General features: G+C 49.8%; 1 protein-coding gene across 3 annotated transcripts in view; it reads left to right on the top strand.

The window, feature by feature from the left end:
• Positions 1-10616, top strand: part of FYCO1 (FYVE and coiled-coil domain autophagy adaptor 1) — an 86111-nt gene extending 75495 nt beyond the window's left edge. Inside the window, exons 17-19 of one of the 3 annotated variants that reach the window (XM_033864723.2) lie at positions 4611-4720; positions 5163-5302; positions 6723-10616. In XM_033864723.2, the coding sequence (XP_033720614.1) occupies positions 4611-4720; positions 5163-5265 (213 nt within the window). In that variant the 3' untranslated portion in view covers positions 5266-5302; positions 6723-10616. Of the gene's footprint in view, positions 1-4610; positions 4721-5024; positions 5047-5162; positions 5303-6722 lie in introns of those variants that run through there. The other 2 variants (XM_033864724.2, XM_033864725.2) reach the window with 2 other exon arrangements.
• Positions 10617-17142: the final 6526 nt, after the last annotated feature.

The following is a 17142-nucleotide window of genomic DNA, read 5'->3' as shown; positions in this document are numbered from 1 at the left end:
TGGCTCCCTTATTGCCTGAAGGATATGGTTACCATTGTCTTTCCCACAGTGGACGCCAGGGGGCAGAAGGAGCCCATCTGCAGGGTGGGTGAGAACGGTGCTCAGGTGCTCCTCTGCCGTCACAGGCGCAACTGTCACCAGCCAGCTGTGGGGATGGCTGTGATGTCTGCCTGTGGTCCTGTACAGACATCAACCTGGAGAATCTACATCCAGGCTCACACCTTTAGCATCTATCCTGGGGCCTCCCCGTATGATGCCCTGACCAGACTGGACCTTATTGGGAACAATGGGACATAGTGCAAATTGCAACACTCAGGTTTCGTGATTGTGGAGGTTCAGGCATGAGGAGCTATGCTGTGTACTTGCACTCTGTTCACAACCATTTAGTGTACGCTGTATACTGGGCTCTGTAGGGTGGGCCCACTGGGGATAAAGAGAGAAGGAACAGCATGAGATCTGCCCTTGAGGAGCTCATGGTGTGATCAGAGAGAGACCTTATTTAAAAAACAACTGTGGGGGAAAAAAGAAAGAAACAACTGTGATTCCAGGTGGTGACTGTCGTGGTGGGGTGGCACTTGGGGGTGGGGGGCAGACACGTAACCTGGGGAGCAGTGATCGGGGCAGGAGACTCTTGGGCCAAACCAAGAAAAGCTGTGGGGAGGGGATGGCAGGGGGACATGGGTTAGAGGAAAAGCGTACAGGTGGAGGGAACAGCATGGAAGGCCAGTCCCGTCTCTAGGGGCATGTCAGACACTCCCACTCGGGACCACCCTCTCTCCAGAGGGACCTCCTCTATCAAGGCCATGCCTTGACACTGAGATTAGAGACTGTGACTTTGGGAAGCACTTGACGAAAGAAGCGGTAAATCAAGGACTTGAGGCTACCCATGTGCAGACTGCTGCCCTGAAGCCTGGGACAAATCAGGGAAGAAGACCAAGGCCCTGCCTCTCTCTTTGGCCAGAGAAGCTCAGAGGCCTGCCTTAGGCTACTGGGAGCAAGGACCCTTGATTTTTTAAACAGCTTTATTGAGGTATAATTTACACACCATATAATTCACCCATTTAAAATGTGCAATTCACTGTTATTTCAGTATTATTCACAGAGTTGTGTAACCATCACCACTGTCTGATTTTAGATCATTTTCATCATCCCCCAAAACAAAAAGAAACCCTGTGCCCATTAGCAGTCACTCCCCAACCTCCACCCAGCAACCACCAACCTACCTTCTGTCCTTACAGATTCCCGGTTCTGGACATTTCATGTGAATGGAATCATGCAATATGTGGCCTTTTGAGACTGACTTTTTCCATTTAACATAGAACCCTGGCTCTGCACCAGGCCGCCAGGTCACTAGAGTCCCTCGAGAAAGCAGTAAAACCAACTTGGACTGTTTTGCAGATATGTCACTTACATCAGGTCATGGGCGCCCAAGCACTGGAGGCTGATGCGAGACGCCCCCAGAGCTCACACAGCACAGAGACCTGTCTCACTCAGGGTTACATGAGACCCCAGTCATCTCCCGTCACCTCTGCTGTATGGGCTTTGACACCAGAGCCTTCGTTAATCTCCCCTAGACGTTTTGATTGATTGATTTTAAAATCAGTCTTACAGATTTTGACCGTGGTAGAAAAAACAGCAGCTGGAATGAACCAAAAGTCCATAGAGTAGACTGTTTAAAGAAATGAAGAGTATTATCTTACACATGTCCTCTTCAGAGGACCTGCCTTAACAAGCTCTTGGGTTTTGCTTTGTAATCAAAGTAGTGTGTGGGAAGCTTGAGGTGCGGGGCACACAGGCGTCCCTGTGTAAACAGCAAGCCTTTCTCCCCAGCACTTCCTCCTACATGTGGTTGCTGAAGTATCTTAGGCCAGGCTCAGAATTTTTAGGTTATGCATCACGGGAACAGACCCAACCACCCAGCCTCCCAGGATTCTCAGTCCCCAGTGGAATTAGAATATTGTAGAACATTAATGGAACTTGATAAGAAGCAGCTGCCACAGAGCCCATGCATAGTAGGTCCTCATGCATCTTTGTCCCTTCCAGGCTTGTCTTGGGCCCGTCCTACTCCCTCACCACCACCAGCTTCCTGCCAGAGCACATGTACTGTGGTGTCAGGAACATACTGTGTGCTATCTCTCTCTCGCATGCCTTTGGGATCTCCCTCTTGACTTCTCTCTGACCCGTATGTTATTTAGCTTCCAAATATTTTGGGATTTTCCAGGCAACTGCTTTTTTTTTTCTTACTTAATTCCATTGTCAGAAAATGCACTTTGTATAGTTTGAATCCTTTTAAATGTAAGTTTTGGGTTTTTTTTTTTTTAATGGCCTAGAATATGGCCTACCTGGTGAATGTTTCAAGTACACTTGAAAAGCATGTGTGTTCTGCTATTGTTGGGTGGAGTGTTCTATACATATCAGTTAGATCAAGTCAGTTGATAGTGTTCTTCTATTTCCTTACTGAGTTCCTGCCTACTTATTTCATCAATTATTGAGGGACATTAAAATATCCAACTATAATTATGAATTTATTCTATTTCTCCTTGTAACTCTACCACTTTTTGCTTCATATGTGTTGAAGCTCTGTCATTAGGGGCATAAATGTTTAGGATTGTTTTGTCCCCTTGATGAAATTGACATCTTTATCATTATGAAACTGTCCCTGGCCACATTCTTTGATGTAAAAATCTACTTTGATATTAATATAGTCAATCCCTCTTTCTTTTGACTAGTGTTAACATGGTATATCTTCTTACATCCTTTCAACTTCTTTGTATCTTTACATTTAAATTGTATTTCTTGTAGGCATGTTGGGGTTGGGGCTTGCTTTTATCCAACCTGATAATACATGCCTTTCAATTGGGATGTTTAGCCTACTTACATTTAATGTGATTGTCAATAAGGTTAGGTTTGAGTCTCTCATCTTACTGTTTTTTATTTGTTCCATCTGCTTGTTGTTCTCTTTTCCTCTCAAAGCAGTAAACTAGGGCAGTTGCAGGGCTCACCTTGTTCTCTCACAGATCACTGTCCATCATTGCCTGATGTACAGTGTCTTAAAAACTGTTTTGTATATTTTGTTGGTTTTGGTTGTTACTTGAGAGGGTAAATCTTAGCCATTCTCCCATGCTTTTGAATATGTTGTCCCTGCTGCCTGGAGCTGCCAGAGCTCCCTATAACTAGCTAAGTTGTCCAAGCTCAGTGTTGCCTCTTCCAGGAAGTCTTCCCTGATTCTGCCTCTCCTCCCTCCCACCCAGAGGCTGGGATAGGCACCCCTCCCTGGTAGACCCCTCGTGACAGTCTCACCCAACATAATTGAATGTTTTTTTTATCTGTTGTCACCATTAAACCACAAGATCCTTAAGGGCAGCAGAGCCTTTTGTGGGAACTTACTTCACTCTGGGAACTTTGTGGCCACCATGTAGTGTTTCAGGAAACAGGTAGCTGTATTCAAGTTTGAGTTGAAAAAGTAACCACATCTTTATAACTATTTTGGAGTCAGTCATTTTGCACAGGTTGAAAAATGTTTAATAGGAAAAAATTAAAACTAAATTTAACAAAAATTGAATTTCCAAAAAAGGAGCAACATTTAATTTTGTAGAGAATGAAGATTTTTACATTGTGGGGCAGCTCACCATCTTAGGAACCCGTCGCTGAGATGTTACATGGTCTGCGTGACCATTTATATGTAGTCCCAAATGGGAGGCTTATGGATGCTTAATGAGACAAGACCCTCTAAGACCCCTTAGAGGGTCTTGTCTCTAAGTGTCTCTAAGAGCTTGTCCCTTCAAAAAAATGTTTTTAATTTTGGTTGGCTCTTGTGTTCATTCCTGTCATATCTTCAATTTTAAAGTATCTTAGCTGGCTAACAGGTTGAAGACTCTGCCCATGGGAAAGAGGTTGGCCATCGAAAGACCCCAGCCCTGGCCCTGTCCAGCTCACAGCATTTGCTCAGATTTGGCCTCTGACAGTGAGGCCCTTAGAAAATAAATGTCTCCTGGGATTAATTTCTCATTCTCAGAGGAGATAGAGAGGAAGCAGGAGACTTGGAAAGATGAAAGGGCTCTGAGGCATATGGACCGACTGGGGCCAAGTGAGAAGCCACGGGTGGAGCCAGGGGTGGTCAGCCTGGGGCCCAGCAGCTTCACAAAGTGTGGAAAGAGGGCTCGGCCTGTCCTGTGAGACCCCCAAGGGTAGCAGCACCTGCGCAAAGGAAAGAGCCAGGCAGGATTTCACCTAGAATAAGCCTCACCTTCCTGAAGCCAGAAGGGGGCTGTTCCTCTGGATGGTGGAGCGTTCTGTCACTGGCCATGGTCAGAGGAGGCTGGAGGACCATTCTTTTGGGATGCTGACCAATTCGTGATTCTGGATGAAACTCGTGTCTACAGCCTCGCCACTATCTCAAGTTATCGACCCCCCCAGGGCATGTGGAAGGTACCCCACCGATCCTGGGGGCTGATCTCAGCCCCAACCCTGCTCAGCTGTGACCTTAGACGAGGCAGGCACTCAGCTTCCCTGGGCCTCAGTTTCCTTCTCCAAGATACAGAGTCTGCCCAGAGGATCCATGGTGCCCTCTCAGCTTCTGTTTCACTTTTCCTATCTGCTTTGTCTCCCAGGTGCTCATTCCCACAACCCGATGCAATTCCCACAAGGAGAACATCCAGGGCCAGCTCAAGGTCCGCACACCAGGCATCTACATGCTCATCTTCGACAACACCTTTTCCAGGTAGGGGCCACCTCATTTATCAGCATCCAGAGGAATCCACCTGGCACCTGGTCCCAAGAACAGAGGTGGATGTTTAAAAGAAGTTATTTAATTATCAGTAGCTTATCATCAGTAGTTCTTTGATTTTAGACCTATGCCTTGGTGTTCCAGTGTCTGTTATAGACTGTGTAACACACAGGCTAATACTTACAGACTCTCGCCACATGGCAGGTGTGTTCTCCGCCCTCTGCTCTTACTTACTCACTTCAGCCCCACATCAGCCTCATGCAATAGGGACTGTCTTTCTCCTTGTGTTACTACTAAGGGACTGAGGACCAGAAGGATAGAAGAGTGACAATCCCAAGTCACACAGCTGGTGGTGGAGCTGGATTTGAACCCAGGTGGCCAGGCTGCAGACTCTAGGCTCTTACCCGGGACGCTCTTCTGCCTCTCTGCTGTCCAGATTCCCACTGCCCAGACCAGAGAAGAGCCCAGTAAATATAGTGGAAGGATTAGGTGGATGGATGGATGGATGGATGAGAGAGAAGCGAAGGAATGAAGGCTAAAGTTTGAGACCAGAGCTGTGAGGACCAGAGCTCTGAGGTGAGGCCCCTGGGCCCTCCTGTCATGGGAGTGGAGCAGCAGGTACCATCTTTGGGAAGCACTGTTTCAAAGCACCAGATGCAGATCCAGGAGTGTAGGGCTTGCGGGGCAGGAGGATGGGGATGTAGGGAGATAAGGCTGGAGGGGCGGCCAAGAAAGGAAGTAGGATAGAGGACCACCATTGGTTGAGCATCTGCTGTGAGCCAGGGGCCTACGTCATGGAGACGTGAGACAGGTTGCTGGGCACCTGTCCCTTTTATGTCTTCTGCTTCAGCGTAAGCCCTTAATTGGGGCTTGCCTCTTTTATAAGACCTGTCTTGTCAGCACCCAGCCACATCCTCTCTGAGCAGGACCTTGAGCTAGCGGCCACATCCCTCCACATGGGCGCCCTTCCAAGCCCACTTAATAGGCTGGGAATAACTTAATAGGACACTCTAAGGGAAAGCTAGAGTGCCACCCCCTCACCGCCTCCAGGCCTTGAACTCTCAGGGCTTGTGGCCGTGGGCGTCTACCAAGGGAGAGGTTAGAAGAATGGGCTTCCCACCTTGCCCCACTCCTTCCCCTCCCCCCACCCCCACCCCCTATGAACATGAACACACCTTGAGTTAGCAGGACTCTCGGGCACAGGCCCAGCGTGTCCAGAGAGCTGCTTTCGGACTGGACGTGGGCCTCAGCCCCTCTGGGGCAGCAGTTAGGAAACTGGGTGGAGGCCAGCCAGGCACAGGCTCTGCTCTTCCCTCTGTGGGTTTTAGTTGAACCCCAGTTTCCTCTGAAGTGGCAGCCAGCATTTTTACTACCTCACAGAGCCCCACTGTGTGTTGACGGAGAGGCCGGTAGAGGCATGTTGAGGGCAGAGTGCAGCCCCAGGCTGGCCCGCAGTTATCATTAGAAGCGGCCGTGGTGCAGTGACACACTCTGGCCTTAATCCACTGAGGTCATCTCAGGGGCCAACTCGAGACTTCCAAAGCATGGACAGCAAAATGGATTTCGATGCCCAGGCAGAAAGAAATCCAGGCTCACTTCCACCGTATATGTCCTCTCCATGCCTGCTCCATTCACTTCCCCAGTGCAGTCCAGACCACCTAGACCCCGGAGACCCCCGGGACTGCTTCAGAGCAGCAAGGCAAGCGGGGGCGGGGCTTCACAGTGTGAGACCAAATGGGCCTTTCTGCGCCCAAGCCCCAGGAGAGTCTGTGGCAGTGTCCCAAGACCCCTGATACTTTGCAGGGAGATGTCTCTGCTAGACAGACAGGAAGTGGGGGTGAGGGGGCCTGGAAGAGTCCGCATATTCTGCAAGACGCCCCAGCCTGCGAGCAGAGGTCTCTGCACAAAGACTCGCCGTGCCAGGTCACTGCAGCTGCTGCCCCTCGGGCTTTTAGCCCTCAAGGTAACACCTCCTTTTCCATTTCTGTTTCCTCAGGTTTGTCTCCAAGAAAGTATTTTATCACTTAACGGTTGACCGGCCTGTGATCTACGATGGAAGTGATTTCCCGTAGCCTCAAGCACGTGCATGTTAATAGTTTCCCATTACCCACAGGAAACACTACTCTTCCTCTCCTGTCACATAAAGCATTTACAAAACCCAAAAAACAGCAACCAGCTGCTCTGAAGCCATCAAGATCCACTGTGCAGCGGGCCCTTGGCTGCCCTTGGAGCTGGGTTCCTCGCACTCAGCACCACGCACGTCACTCTTAGCCCTGTGGCTTCTAAGGGCTCAAGCAACGTTTCCATTGTCCTCACACCCAGAGGGACACTATGCCAAAGTTTCAAAGACTCAGGAGACCACTGGCCTCTCCTGGGGGCACACTTGGTTCCAGGCCTCCTGTGGAGAGTTTCCCAGGCGAGAGAGGATCCCAACTTCTGCTCAGGGAGAGACATGGCCCCCCTGTGCCCAGCCTGGGGCCACGCATCATGGGTGACCATGAGCTGGGATGCCCTGGCCAGACCCTGTGGGGCCCTCGAGTCCTCCCAGGAAAAGGAGGTCGGGGCACCCAGGGGCCCACCGAAGATCCCAACCAGCCTCCTCCATCATGCTCCTGTCCCTTCCTGCCCCGTGAGTCCAGGGCTGCTCCAGAACTCAGCCATTTCAGAGGGTCCTCCAGCTGCACTTGCCTCCTGGCCCTTCTGTCTGGGCAATTCTGTCCGCAAGCAAAGCCCTTCACTCAGCCAGACCTCTCAACGGCTCAAAACATCACCCTAAGAGTCAGAATTGAAGCTAATCCAGGGAACAGAACCCACCTACTGAGGGCCTGCAGTGCTGTCTGTCTACGGACGGCCAGAGCCCAGATGCTGGGTAATGTCAACGCCATGACCAGAACGCAGGGTTGTGCATCAGCCTATAGGGCTCACTCCTTAGCCGACAGCCTGTCTTTGTTTATATCAATAAGAGCTTCTGCCTCACCTGCAGATATGTTTACTGAAGATCGTAAATCAGGGTAGGAACCACTTTTAAAAATTGGGGCTTCTTAACAAAAGTCTTTGGTAACTCAAGTGTCAACAGGCATAATTCATGAATCTGCTCTTTGCACACCTCTTGGTCCCCCCTCCCCACCTACCAGATTCCCCACACCCCATTTGCCCACTTCCTGCTGCTCAGCCTGCACCTGACACCTGTGAGCTGCCTCCCTCTGGGGCAAATGAATCCTCTGTCCTTTTCCAGGACGAGAGAAGGAGATAGTCTTCCTGTTCTCTGTGGCCCTCTTCTCCCACCACAGAGGGCTCACCTTTGACGGCCTTTTTGTGCCCTGTTCACAGGGCAGTCAGGTCCCAGGTACTTTTCACAGTGAGTAGAACATCTGACAAAGCAGCCCACCTTGGCTGGGGACAGGGAGAGGGCGCCGGGCAGGGTGACTGTGGGTCTGAGTGTTGGGCCCAGCCAGCCCTCCAGCTAGTCTGGTGACTAGGCCAAGCCACACCACCTCTAAGCTTTATCTCGTGGTTCACAAGCCTGGTCTGACCAGTTCTGAGAGCTGGAGAATGGGTCAGGAACCCCAGGCCAAGTTCAGCTCAGACCCCACACCCACCATGCACCAGCAGAGAGGACTTGTGGGGCAGCGGCAGGAGGAAATGACTTTGGCGATCGATTCCGAACTTTGATTTAAACAGGAGACTTAGGCACTCCCAGTCACTTTAAGTGGGGTTTGGGACATGGTGAACAGAACCTTCAGAGAGATTAGCACAGAGAAAAGCTGGACCTCTTGTGCTGTCTTTCCTGGGAGCAGCCGCCTGTGGCAGAAAGCCACGTCTCTAGCATCTCCTCGAGCAAGGTCCTGACAGCGCTCAGCACCAAAACGGAAATAGCCAGGCCCCCAGAGACCTCCTAGCCTCGTGCTTGTCCTCACAGGGGGCCACACAGCCTATAGGTTGTTCCAGGGCGAATTATCCTGCCTTTAAAGCCACCCACCCTCTTGGATAGTCAGGTGTAGCTAGTCTACCACATGAGAGAAACTAACAAAACCCAGAGCAGTCTGGGATCTTGGTTTGAGTGCTTAGCTTTCCCAGGATACCGTGGAGACTGGCCAAGCTGATGGCCTTCTGCTGGTATCACCACCGTCACCTGCAGCTAGAACCAGCGTTTCGAGAGTAGCTGATGTGTTTCCTGCGAAAGGCCTGGAACATTCCATCTGAGGCCGATTCTGAACCTCTGTCACTCAGCCCAACTGTAGCTTAAAAAATCACTTGGCTCTTGTGAAGCCAACCCAGAGCCACTCCTGCAGGAGCGCGTGGGCCCCTAGTGGCCCCACAACAAAAGGTGACTGCAGTTGTGCAAAAAGGCCTTTGCTGTGTTCAGAGACCTGCCCCCCGACCCCCCCCCGGTCACACCCCGCTTCTGCAGCATATTTATTTTTTGTGTTGAATGGACTCTTGTCCTTTGTTCCTTTGCTGTGCGCGCTCAGGTTTGCTGTGCGCTATGCGGCTAGAGAATATGTATGGCTGCAGATATGCTTGCAGCCATATTTAGGTATGGCTTCTATAAATAGCTTTCTTATTTTAAACAGGTTCCCAATTTTACTGAGGCTTTGGGGTTGCAGTATTTTTTTTGTAATGCAAACGACAATGAAGGACAGCTATTGAAAGTGGTGGCTCCACCCAGTAGACTGAATTACACTAGAAGTCAAGAAGGAGGAAACATCCTTGGGGTCTCAGATCACTATTTAAAAGCAAAAACAAAACCCCAGCAGCCCCTTGATGGCCCAGCTTTCTGAATAACCGTCACTCTTTAGTATTGATACCAGCCACCTTGCTCACCACTGTCTCAGAAGCCACTGATCACCCTCGCCCATGAACACAGCCTCTGTCAGGCACACTCATGAACCTCAAGGAAGGGCGTTTGGGAGGAAGCGTGGCCTCTGCAGAGCGCTTCTGGCTGGAGCCCACCCACTCCAGGTCTACAGGACCAAGAGCAGGCAAGGAAATTCTCAAGCAGGAATCTGGAACTGAAACACCACATAGGGTTTAGAAAGTAGACATGAAAAGCTACACTATGTAGTTCAGAAATAGAGGGGATGGTTTTTCTGGCAATTTTCAGTTGTCACTCACCTTCGGTGGTGAAGTCATTCCAGACTCACATGTAAAGAAATCCCCATTTGGGGATGAAATCTCAATCTGTTTTATGATACTGGTGAGATGTCCACTGCCATGGTTTTATAGGAGTTTCAATTTCAGAAGCCCACCTTGGTGACTCTACATGGGAGAATCCCATCCTTGACTCAGAGTTTTGAGAATCAGCAGAGCCACCATCTGTGATGCTCAGAACCAAGGGTTGCCCAGAGACTGGAGTCAGCCATCCACATTTACAAAATGCTTACCTGAAATGTACTTTTCAGTGGAACCTTCGGTAAGTTTCTCTCTTTTCATTGTGCTTCTTCCAAGGAAACAGGAAAGACTGAGTTAATGCCTTTTCTCTCTTAAGCACTTTTTCAAAATAATAAAGTACATCTTTAAATTTGGGGAGGCATTTCTGATAAAAAGGCTTCCTTAGAACCTTAGGACGAGTGTTATCCAGAGATGATCCTGCCCCTGGTGGCTGCAGAGCAACAGTGAAGCCTCAGTTGGATGGCTTCCAAATCGGAATTGCACTTTAATTGAGTAATCCTCAGTTCTTGCAGCCTTATGGGATAGCGGGTCTGGAAACCCATCGCATTCTTATCTGCCAAAGAATTACCCAGAAGCACATCAAATGTCAACACGCTACCTGCACAGCAGGGGTGATGAACTTTTGTATCCCAAAACATATTCCTTATAGCATCTGCTGCACCATTTGGGAATGTCTTTATTTTTAACCTCAGGATTTAAATAAACACTATGTCATTGACAGTAGTGTCATCTTTCATTCTGTTGAGACATAAGGCAAGCGATGAAGTTGCCCACAGCAGAGTCGGGGTCGAGCTGCCCTTCTGGGACACGTCTTGTACCATGACTTTTCAAAAGGGCCTGAGCCAGCAGCTGCCCTGAACGGTTGCCACGTGGCCTGATATCTGGACCCACAGTCTGCTCTGAGGCCTGTGTTCAGACCTGCCTGAGCCATCGCAATGCACCAACCCACTGCCCTCTGCCAGATGAGCTTTTGCGTTCAGCAAAATTCCCCAGCCCTCCCCTGGTCCTCAAAGAGCGCACAGAGCAAAGAGCGACCTGATTTACCAGAATAATGGGGTGGGGGAGGAGGTCACGGTGACCGAAAACCACAGTTAGTGAATCTGGATATAAATCTGGGCAAGACTGCCAGCACGAGGCAGTACAGAGGATCAGCAAAGAGCCTGGACACAGGCCCCGAGGTGCATGTCCCAGTCACTCCACCGGGCAGATTGAGCTCAGGCTGGGCAGTCCATCTGCACTCACCTCTCCTGAGTGCCTTGTGCCCCACAGAGCCCCTCCCAGTCCCCCTTCCCTCCACCTCCCTCCAACCCTCCCCCTGCCCCCCGGATTCTCCTGTGGCCTCATCTTTCATCAGTTACTCAGGAATAAGTTACTTTCCATAATCGGATTGTTCCCACTAGGGCCAGGACCTGTGTTTCTTGCATCTTCATCTCCCTCTGCCTCACCTCACAGCATCCAGCACTGTGCCAGGCACGAGAGCGCTCGCCAGCCTCTGAATCGGCGAGGACACTCGGTGCCTTGGTCAGCTCTAAGCCATCAACAATCCCACTGGCCAACTTGGCCAGAGACAAACTCCCCAAACCCCCATGTCAGAGAAGGACAAAGGGCAAGCCTGCAGGGGAGGTTTGGGGAGAATGGAGGTGAGCTGGTCACTAGATCCGACCCCTCACAACCCCCTATACCCTCAAGTCAAGCCTCTTACTCTCCAGTAACAAAAGAGTGGTTTATCCAAGTGCCCAAAACAGCACAGCAGAAGGATTTCTTTATTAATAGGACAGTCCCTCCCGAGACTCAGGTGGCCACGTGGACTGGGCCTAGAAGGAGAACCGACGGGGACACATGGATGTGCAGGCTGCTCTATCTGGGCTGGGATCCTTCGTGGCAGAATCCCTGTGCACCTCACCCCACCTGCTGAACCGCTGAGTAGTCCAAGGTGACCAAACCAATCCTCCGCTCCAGGGTTTCCCAGCCCCCACTCGATTCCAGGCATTCTGGCCCATCTCGGCGTCCGTACGCGCCGTGGCACTCGTCCGTACGCGCCGTGGCACTCGGTTCCACGCCTCTTCCGCTCGGTCGCCGAGTGGTGCTGGAGAACGTAGAGATTCCCCAGGTGACTCAGAAGGACACTGTCTGCAGGGTCAGCCCTTTCGGTTTGAAGATGCGTGGGAAAAATCTGGCGAGTGGGGCCCGCCACCCACGCACATCTGAAAAGCAAATAGATGGTGAAACCTGTCGCCCGAGATGAGAAAACGGACTTTTTCGGGGGGAGAGATTGAAGCCGAAGCTATCAAAACCCAGGGGAGAGCCGAGCTATTATGAAAGCCGCTCAAAGTGGGTTAGGGTTGAAAGAAAGGTCAGCCTTTTACTTTTTCCACACCTGCTGGTTTCTAAAGAAAGATGGTAAAGCCGAGCAGAAGTGTGATTGCCGACCTCTGGTCTTTGATGTGTGTCTCCTGGTCCCTCCCCCATCCCCCGAGCTCTGGGGGAGGATGGAGGCTGGTGTAGTTTCCTCACACCTCCTGGCACGTTCGTGCTGAGGTTATCGCAGACTTGGCAGCCCCATCTGCAGCCTGGAATGCGTTGTCTTCTTAGCTCAAAAATGAACAAAGGGAGCCAGGCCTCGCCAAAGCTGAGAAGCGTGAGTGCCCTTCCCCAAGGAAGGCCTCATTTCCAGAGCAGGTTTGGCTTTGGGCCTGTGGCTCCACAGAATCCTCAAAGGGGAGGTGATTTCAGGGAGGCCTCCCAGCTTTCCACTCCCAAGGTGGCCTCTGACTGAGCCCCAAGGAGAGAAGGACACCATTCCTGGGAGGTCACACATCCGTCTGCCAGGTCAGTGGGTCAGGCGTTGTCTTCTCCCTGGCGTGAGAAAGGAAAGCGGGTGGGGGGTGGGGGAGGGTGAAAGGATAGGAGAGTGAAGAAGGGGTCCGAAAAGAGGACCAGCAGCAGGGAGGGCCTTTCCGGAGGAGGCCTCGAGGGGTGCCACACCGCAGGCCAGCTTAGCAGAAGCCGCCTTTCTCGTGGGAGGAAAGGAGCAGTGGGGAAATGGCAGGTTTACGGAACAGACACCAAAGGCAGTGACTGCAGACACGGAGAAGGTAATCCAATTTGTCCCTCTGTCTCGGAGGCTGACTTCAAGGCCCCACGTGCTTTCACAAAACAGCCCTTGCGTGTGGCAGCAGGTCAGCCCTCCAAGTGGTCTTTGCACAATACACAGGGTCCACATGTAGAACCAAAGGTCTTTGTAAAGACGGCCCTTCTCCACCAGCAAGGACCCCACAGGACTGTTGGGTGTTCTCAGCAAGAGGATCACACGTTCACACCCCCAAGATGACCCTGTGGAAGAGGGATAGGGACCCGTGAGGCACAGGTCAGGCACACAGGCTCCTTAGGATCAAGGGTTCAGGTGTTAAGCTATCAGGAAAAGCCCAAGACTCACCCAGGGCTCAATTTTGCTCCAGAGTCAAACTGTTCATTTATTAAGTGTCAGTAAATACAAAGCAAATAGCGTAGAGTTTCTTAGAAGAAAGTCCTCTTATTTGGGTTACCTGGTGGCATATTAAAATGCAGAGTCATGGGCACTCCCCGCATCAACTCTGGTTCATCAGGTCTGGTTCATTCACAAGTCGGCCAGGTGATTCTGGTGGAGGTGATCCATGGACCACACCAGAAAGTCATTGATGATCACTACTGGGTCACCATTTTGATTAGAACTTGAGGAAAGGGATAAAATCAGCTAATGGATATGTCTTCTAATTTAACTCTACCAGTGACCCTCAAATCTTGGAACCAGGACCTATCCCTCAATCCACTGATCCAAGCACTAGGATGCAGTGGTGGAAATTTCATTCTTGGAGAGGAAGATATTTCTAAATGAATCACCTGATATGAAACTATTCTACAGGTAAAATCTTTTTACAACCATAATTTTCTTCTTTATGGCTCGTATTTGTATTCAAGGGACATGTTGTTAACTGGCGTCATTTGTAAATGGAAAGACATTCCCTTCCCCAAATCCAAAGCAGTCCCATATGTGTCCACAATTTAAGAATTAGAGGAAGAAATATGAGTTTGGTACTAAAGGGTTTGGGTTCTTAAGCTGGTCCATACACAGAATTCAGAAGGTCTATGAACTTGGAAAATGACGTCTTTACCCTATTATCTAATTAAAATGTAGGTCTTCCTTCAATTATGAATATAGACTACATGCCACACTAGTATGTATTAGCAAGACCTGTGACTCGGTCACTGGTGGAAATGACAGATATTTTCAAGTTACACGAAAGTTGTTGCAGAAGCTCAAAATATCATTTATGCTGATTTCCACTGTGAAATGAAGGTTGTCATTAGGCCTGCTGGTAGATTTTATTTAACGTGTTCATAAAGAGGCATGTGTGTTACTAGTTCACAAATTTGTTTTAATAGTTAGAGAATTAGACGTCAGTGTAATTGGTTTCCTTTATAATCCTATTTATTGTATTTTATTCATTTTAAAATGAAAAGGCTATAGGCTTTGTCAGATTGTCAGAGGGGTGCGTGAGGGGAAAAAAAAGGTTAAGGACCTTTGGGTTCTGGCAGGTCTTCATGGAAAAGAATACAAAGATCATCTCATTGCAGCACTGATTTATTAATAATAACATATAATTAATAGCAGCATATCTAATTTAATAGGCTCTTGCCATAAGTCAGCCACGTTTTCCAGATGAGGAAACCAAAGACCCAAGGCACTTGATAAGTTAGAACCATTTGGAGAAGAGGTTACTACTAGGCTGAGACGGCTGTGGGAGTAGTTTTCTCCAAACCGTTACCATTTCACTGGAACATAGATTCTCCAGTGATTAAAAAACAACCTTCCATATACCAGGCTATGCTATGGCAGCTCTTAACCTTCAGACCCTTACTGTGTATCATCTTCCATACATGAGGCTTTATCAGTTGTGTATTGTCACAGTGACACTGCATAATGAACAGTCTCAAAACCGGTGGCTTAAACCACTAAGCATTTATTTTGCTCACACATCTGTAGGTTGACTAGAAGGTCTTCTGGACTCACTCTTGCTGGGCTCACTGATGTGTCTGCCCTCCGTCAGCTGTGTGTCATCTAGGCAGTTCCGCTCATCTCAGCTGTGCTCTCTCACATCTGAGGGCTGGCTGGCTGCTCACTGACCTTGGCTGGGCTCACTCCCATGTCTGTGGTCAGTTGGTTGTTCCCCTGGGGCTGGCTGGGCTAGCATGGCCTTGGCCAGACGACTGTGCTCTGCCCCTCACAGTCTCCCATTCCCCCAGCAGGATGGCCCAGGCTTGCTCAGATGCCTGCTGGGCAGGTTTCCAAGCGAGCAAGGAGTACACAAGCCTTGGGAGACCTAGTCTCAGAAGTGCACAGCCTCACTTCAACCACATTCTGTTGACCAAAGCAAGTCACAGGCCAGCCCAGATTCAAGGTATAGGGAAAGCGACTCCTTGATGGGAGGAACTGCAGGGTCACATTGTAAAGGCTTTGGGGACAAGGGGTGGAGAATTCGGACTATTTTTGCTATCATTCTACCGCAGAGTCAGTCGATCTTCCCTTCTTGCACTTCCCCCTCCACCCCGATTCTCACTCTCCTTCAGGAAAATACAGGCCTTCTCCAGATCCACTCATCCCTGTGCACAAAGATACACACAAGACTCTTCATGGACACATTGTCTGTGACAGCAAAACACAGGAAAGAGCATGTTCAAGGTGGGTGGGTTGAAGAATGACTGCCTGTGGAAATGGGGCTTTGGACATGGTGGCTTTTACTTTTCTCTTATAACTTTTTGTACCATACAATTGTTTTTACCGCATGCCAGTTTAACTTTTAAAATTTGAAAACTAATTTATCCAAAGAACAAATTCACCTCAGTTTATGGTTATCTCAGTTTCCCAGTAAACAACCAAATGCCCAATTCCTCCAAGCTCAAGTCATAACAGAGTTGTTCATCTCTTCCTACATTCACCAGAGGGCCACTGCTCCTGTAAGCATGACCACATGAAGCCAGAAAGGGAGGGCCTGGGAGCAAGCCACAATCTGATCAGGCCTCTTGCTCCCCCGAGCTCAGGGCTGGCCCATCTGGGGCCACCGTACCATCCTGACTCGACCCACATGAGAAGAGAGCTATTCCTAGGCTCCATGGTGGGAGTTTGACCACTGGAACAAAAGTACTTGAACTCCAGTTGGGGGAAAAGTATAGCAGTATCTAGGAGGTCGGAGTCTAGTATCAAGAAGGCATGAATGGATTCCTGGTACCACTACCTGCTAGCTATGGCTTGTGGTGATGGGGGTACTCTGTGCCCCACTTTCTCCATCTGTTAAATGGGAGACATAACAGTAGCTACTTCATAAGGATGCTGTGGAAACCACATAAGGACAAAAAGGGCCTTATGGAGTGTTTCCCGTAAAGAGCCACTCAGAAATGTGATAGCTGTTGTTACCAAGAAAGCTCTCTGCATACACCTTGTCCAACCCCTTTTCCTCTCCTCTCTGGGTATCAGTCAGCTAGGTAGTTGAGGGATTGAGCGGTTGGGATCATTGAAGACAAGGTAATTTACAGAATAGCAGCTTCTGGTGGTTGTGAAACACAACCCAAAGTTATTAGACATTCCTCCCATAAGAGGTGGGTCTGGGGCCACTCCCCCCTTGAACCTGGGCTGGCCTGGCACTGCTCTGACTGGGGAGAACAGCCAAAGTAATGCTATGGGACTGACTTCTGGTGCCAGGTCAGAAGAAGACATACAACTTCTCCCTGGTCCTCTTGGACCCTTGCTCAGGAGAAGCCAGCTGCTATGTGAGACCCCTGTGCTGAGGGACCATGGCTTGGCACCCTACTTGGCAGGCAGCGCAGCTTCTGGCCCAGTGGCCTGACCCTCCCAGTGCAGCTTTCAGGTGACCACACCCCCAGCCAGCATCTGACAGCAGCCAGAGGCCTCAAGCTAGACACGCCCAGCCAATCCCCTTCCAAATTCCTGACCCTCACGATGGGGAGCACAGTAAACGGTTACTGTTTTATACTGCAGAGCTTTGTGGCAGCAGTAACGGGGACATAGCTGAACAGAGTACAAGCGTGTTCTAAAAGCACTCCTTTCACTTAATTGTGAGTGAGGCAAAAAGAGAACACCGTATCAAAAAAATTGTTTTATTGGATGACCCCTTATACTTCATCACAGCAGATCTGACATGAATGTTGTCTATACATCCCCTTTCCACATCCTCACTTCCCATTTGCTT

The sequence above is a fragment of the Tursiops truncatus genome, chromosome 10 (assembly GCF_011762595.2).
Source record: "Tursiops truncatus isolate mTurTru1 chromosome 10, mTurTru1.mat.Y, whole genome shotgun sequence".
Classification (NCBI taxonomy): Eukaryota; Metazoa; Chordata; class Mammalia; order Artiodactyla; family Delphinidae; genus Tursiops; species Tursiops truncatus.
This window is presented reverse-complemented; position numbering and strand designations above follow the sequence as displayed.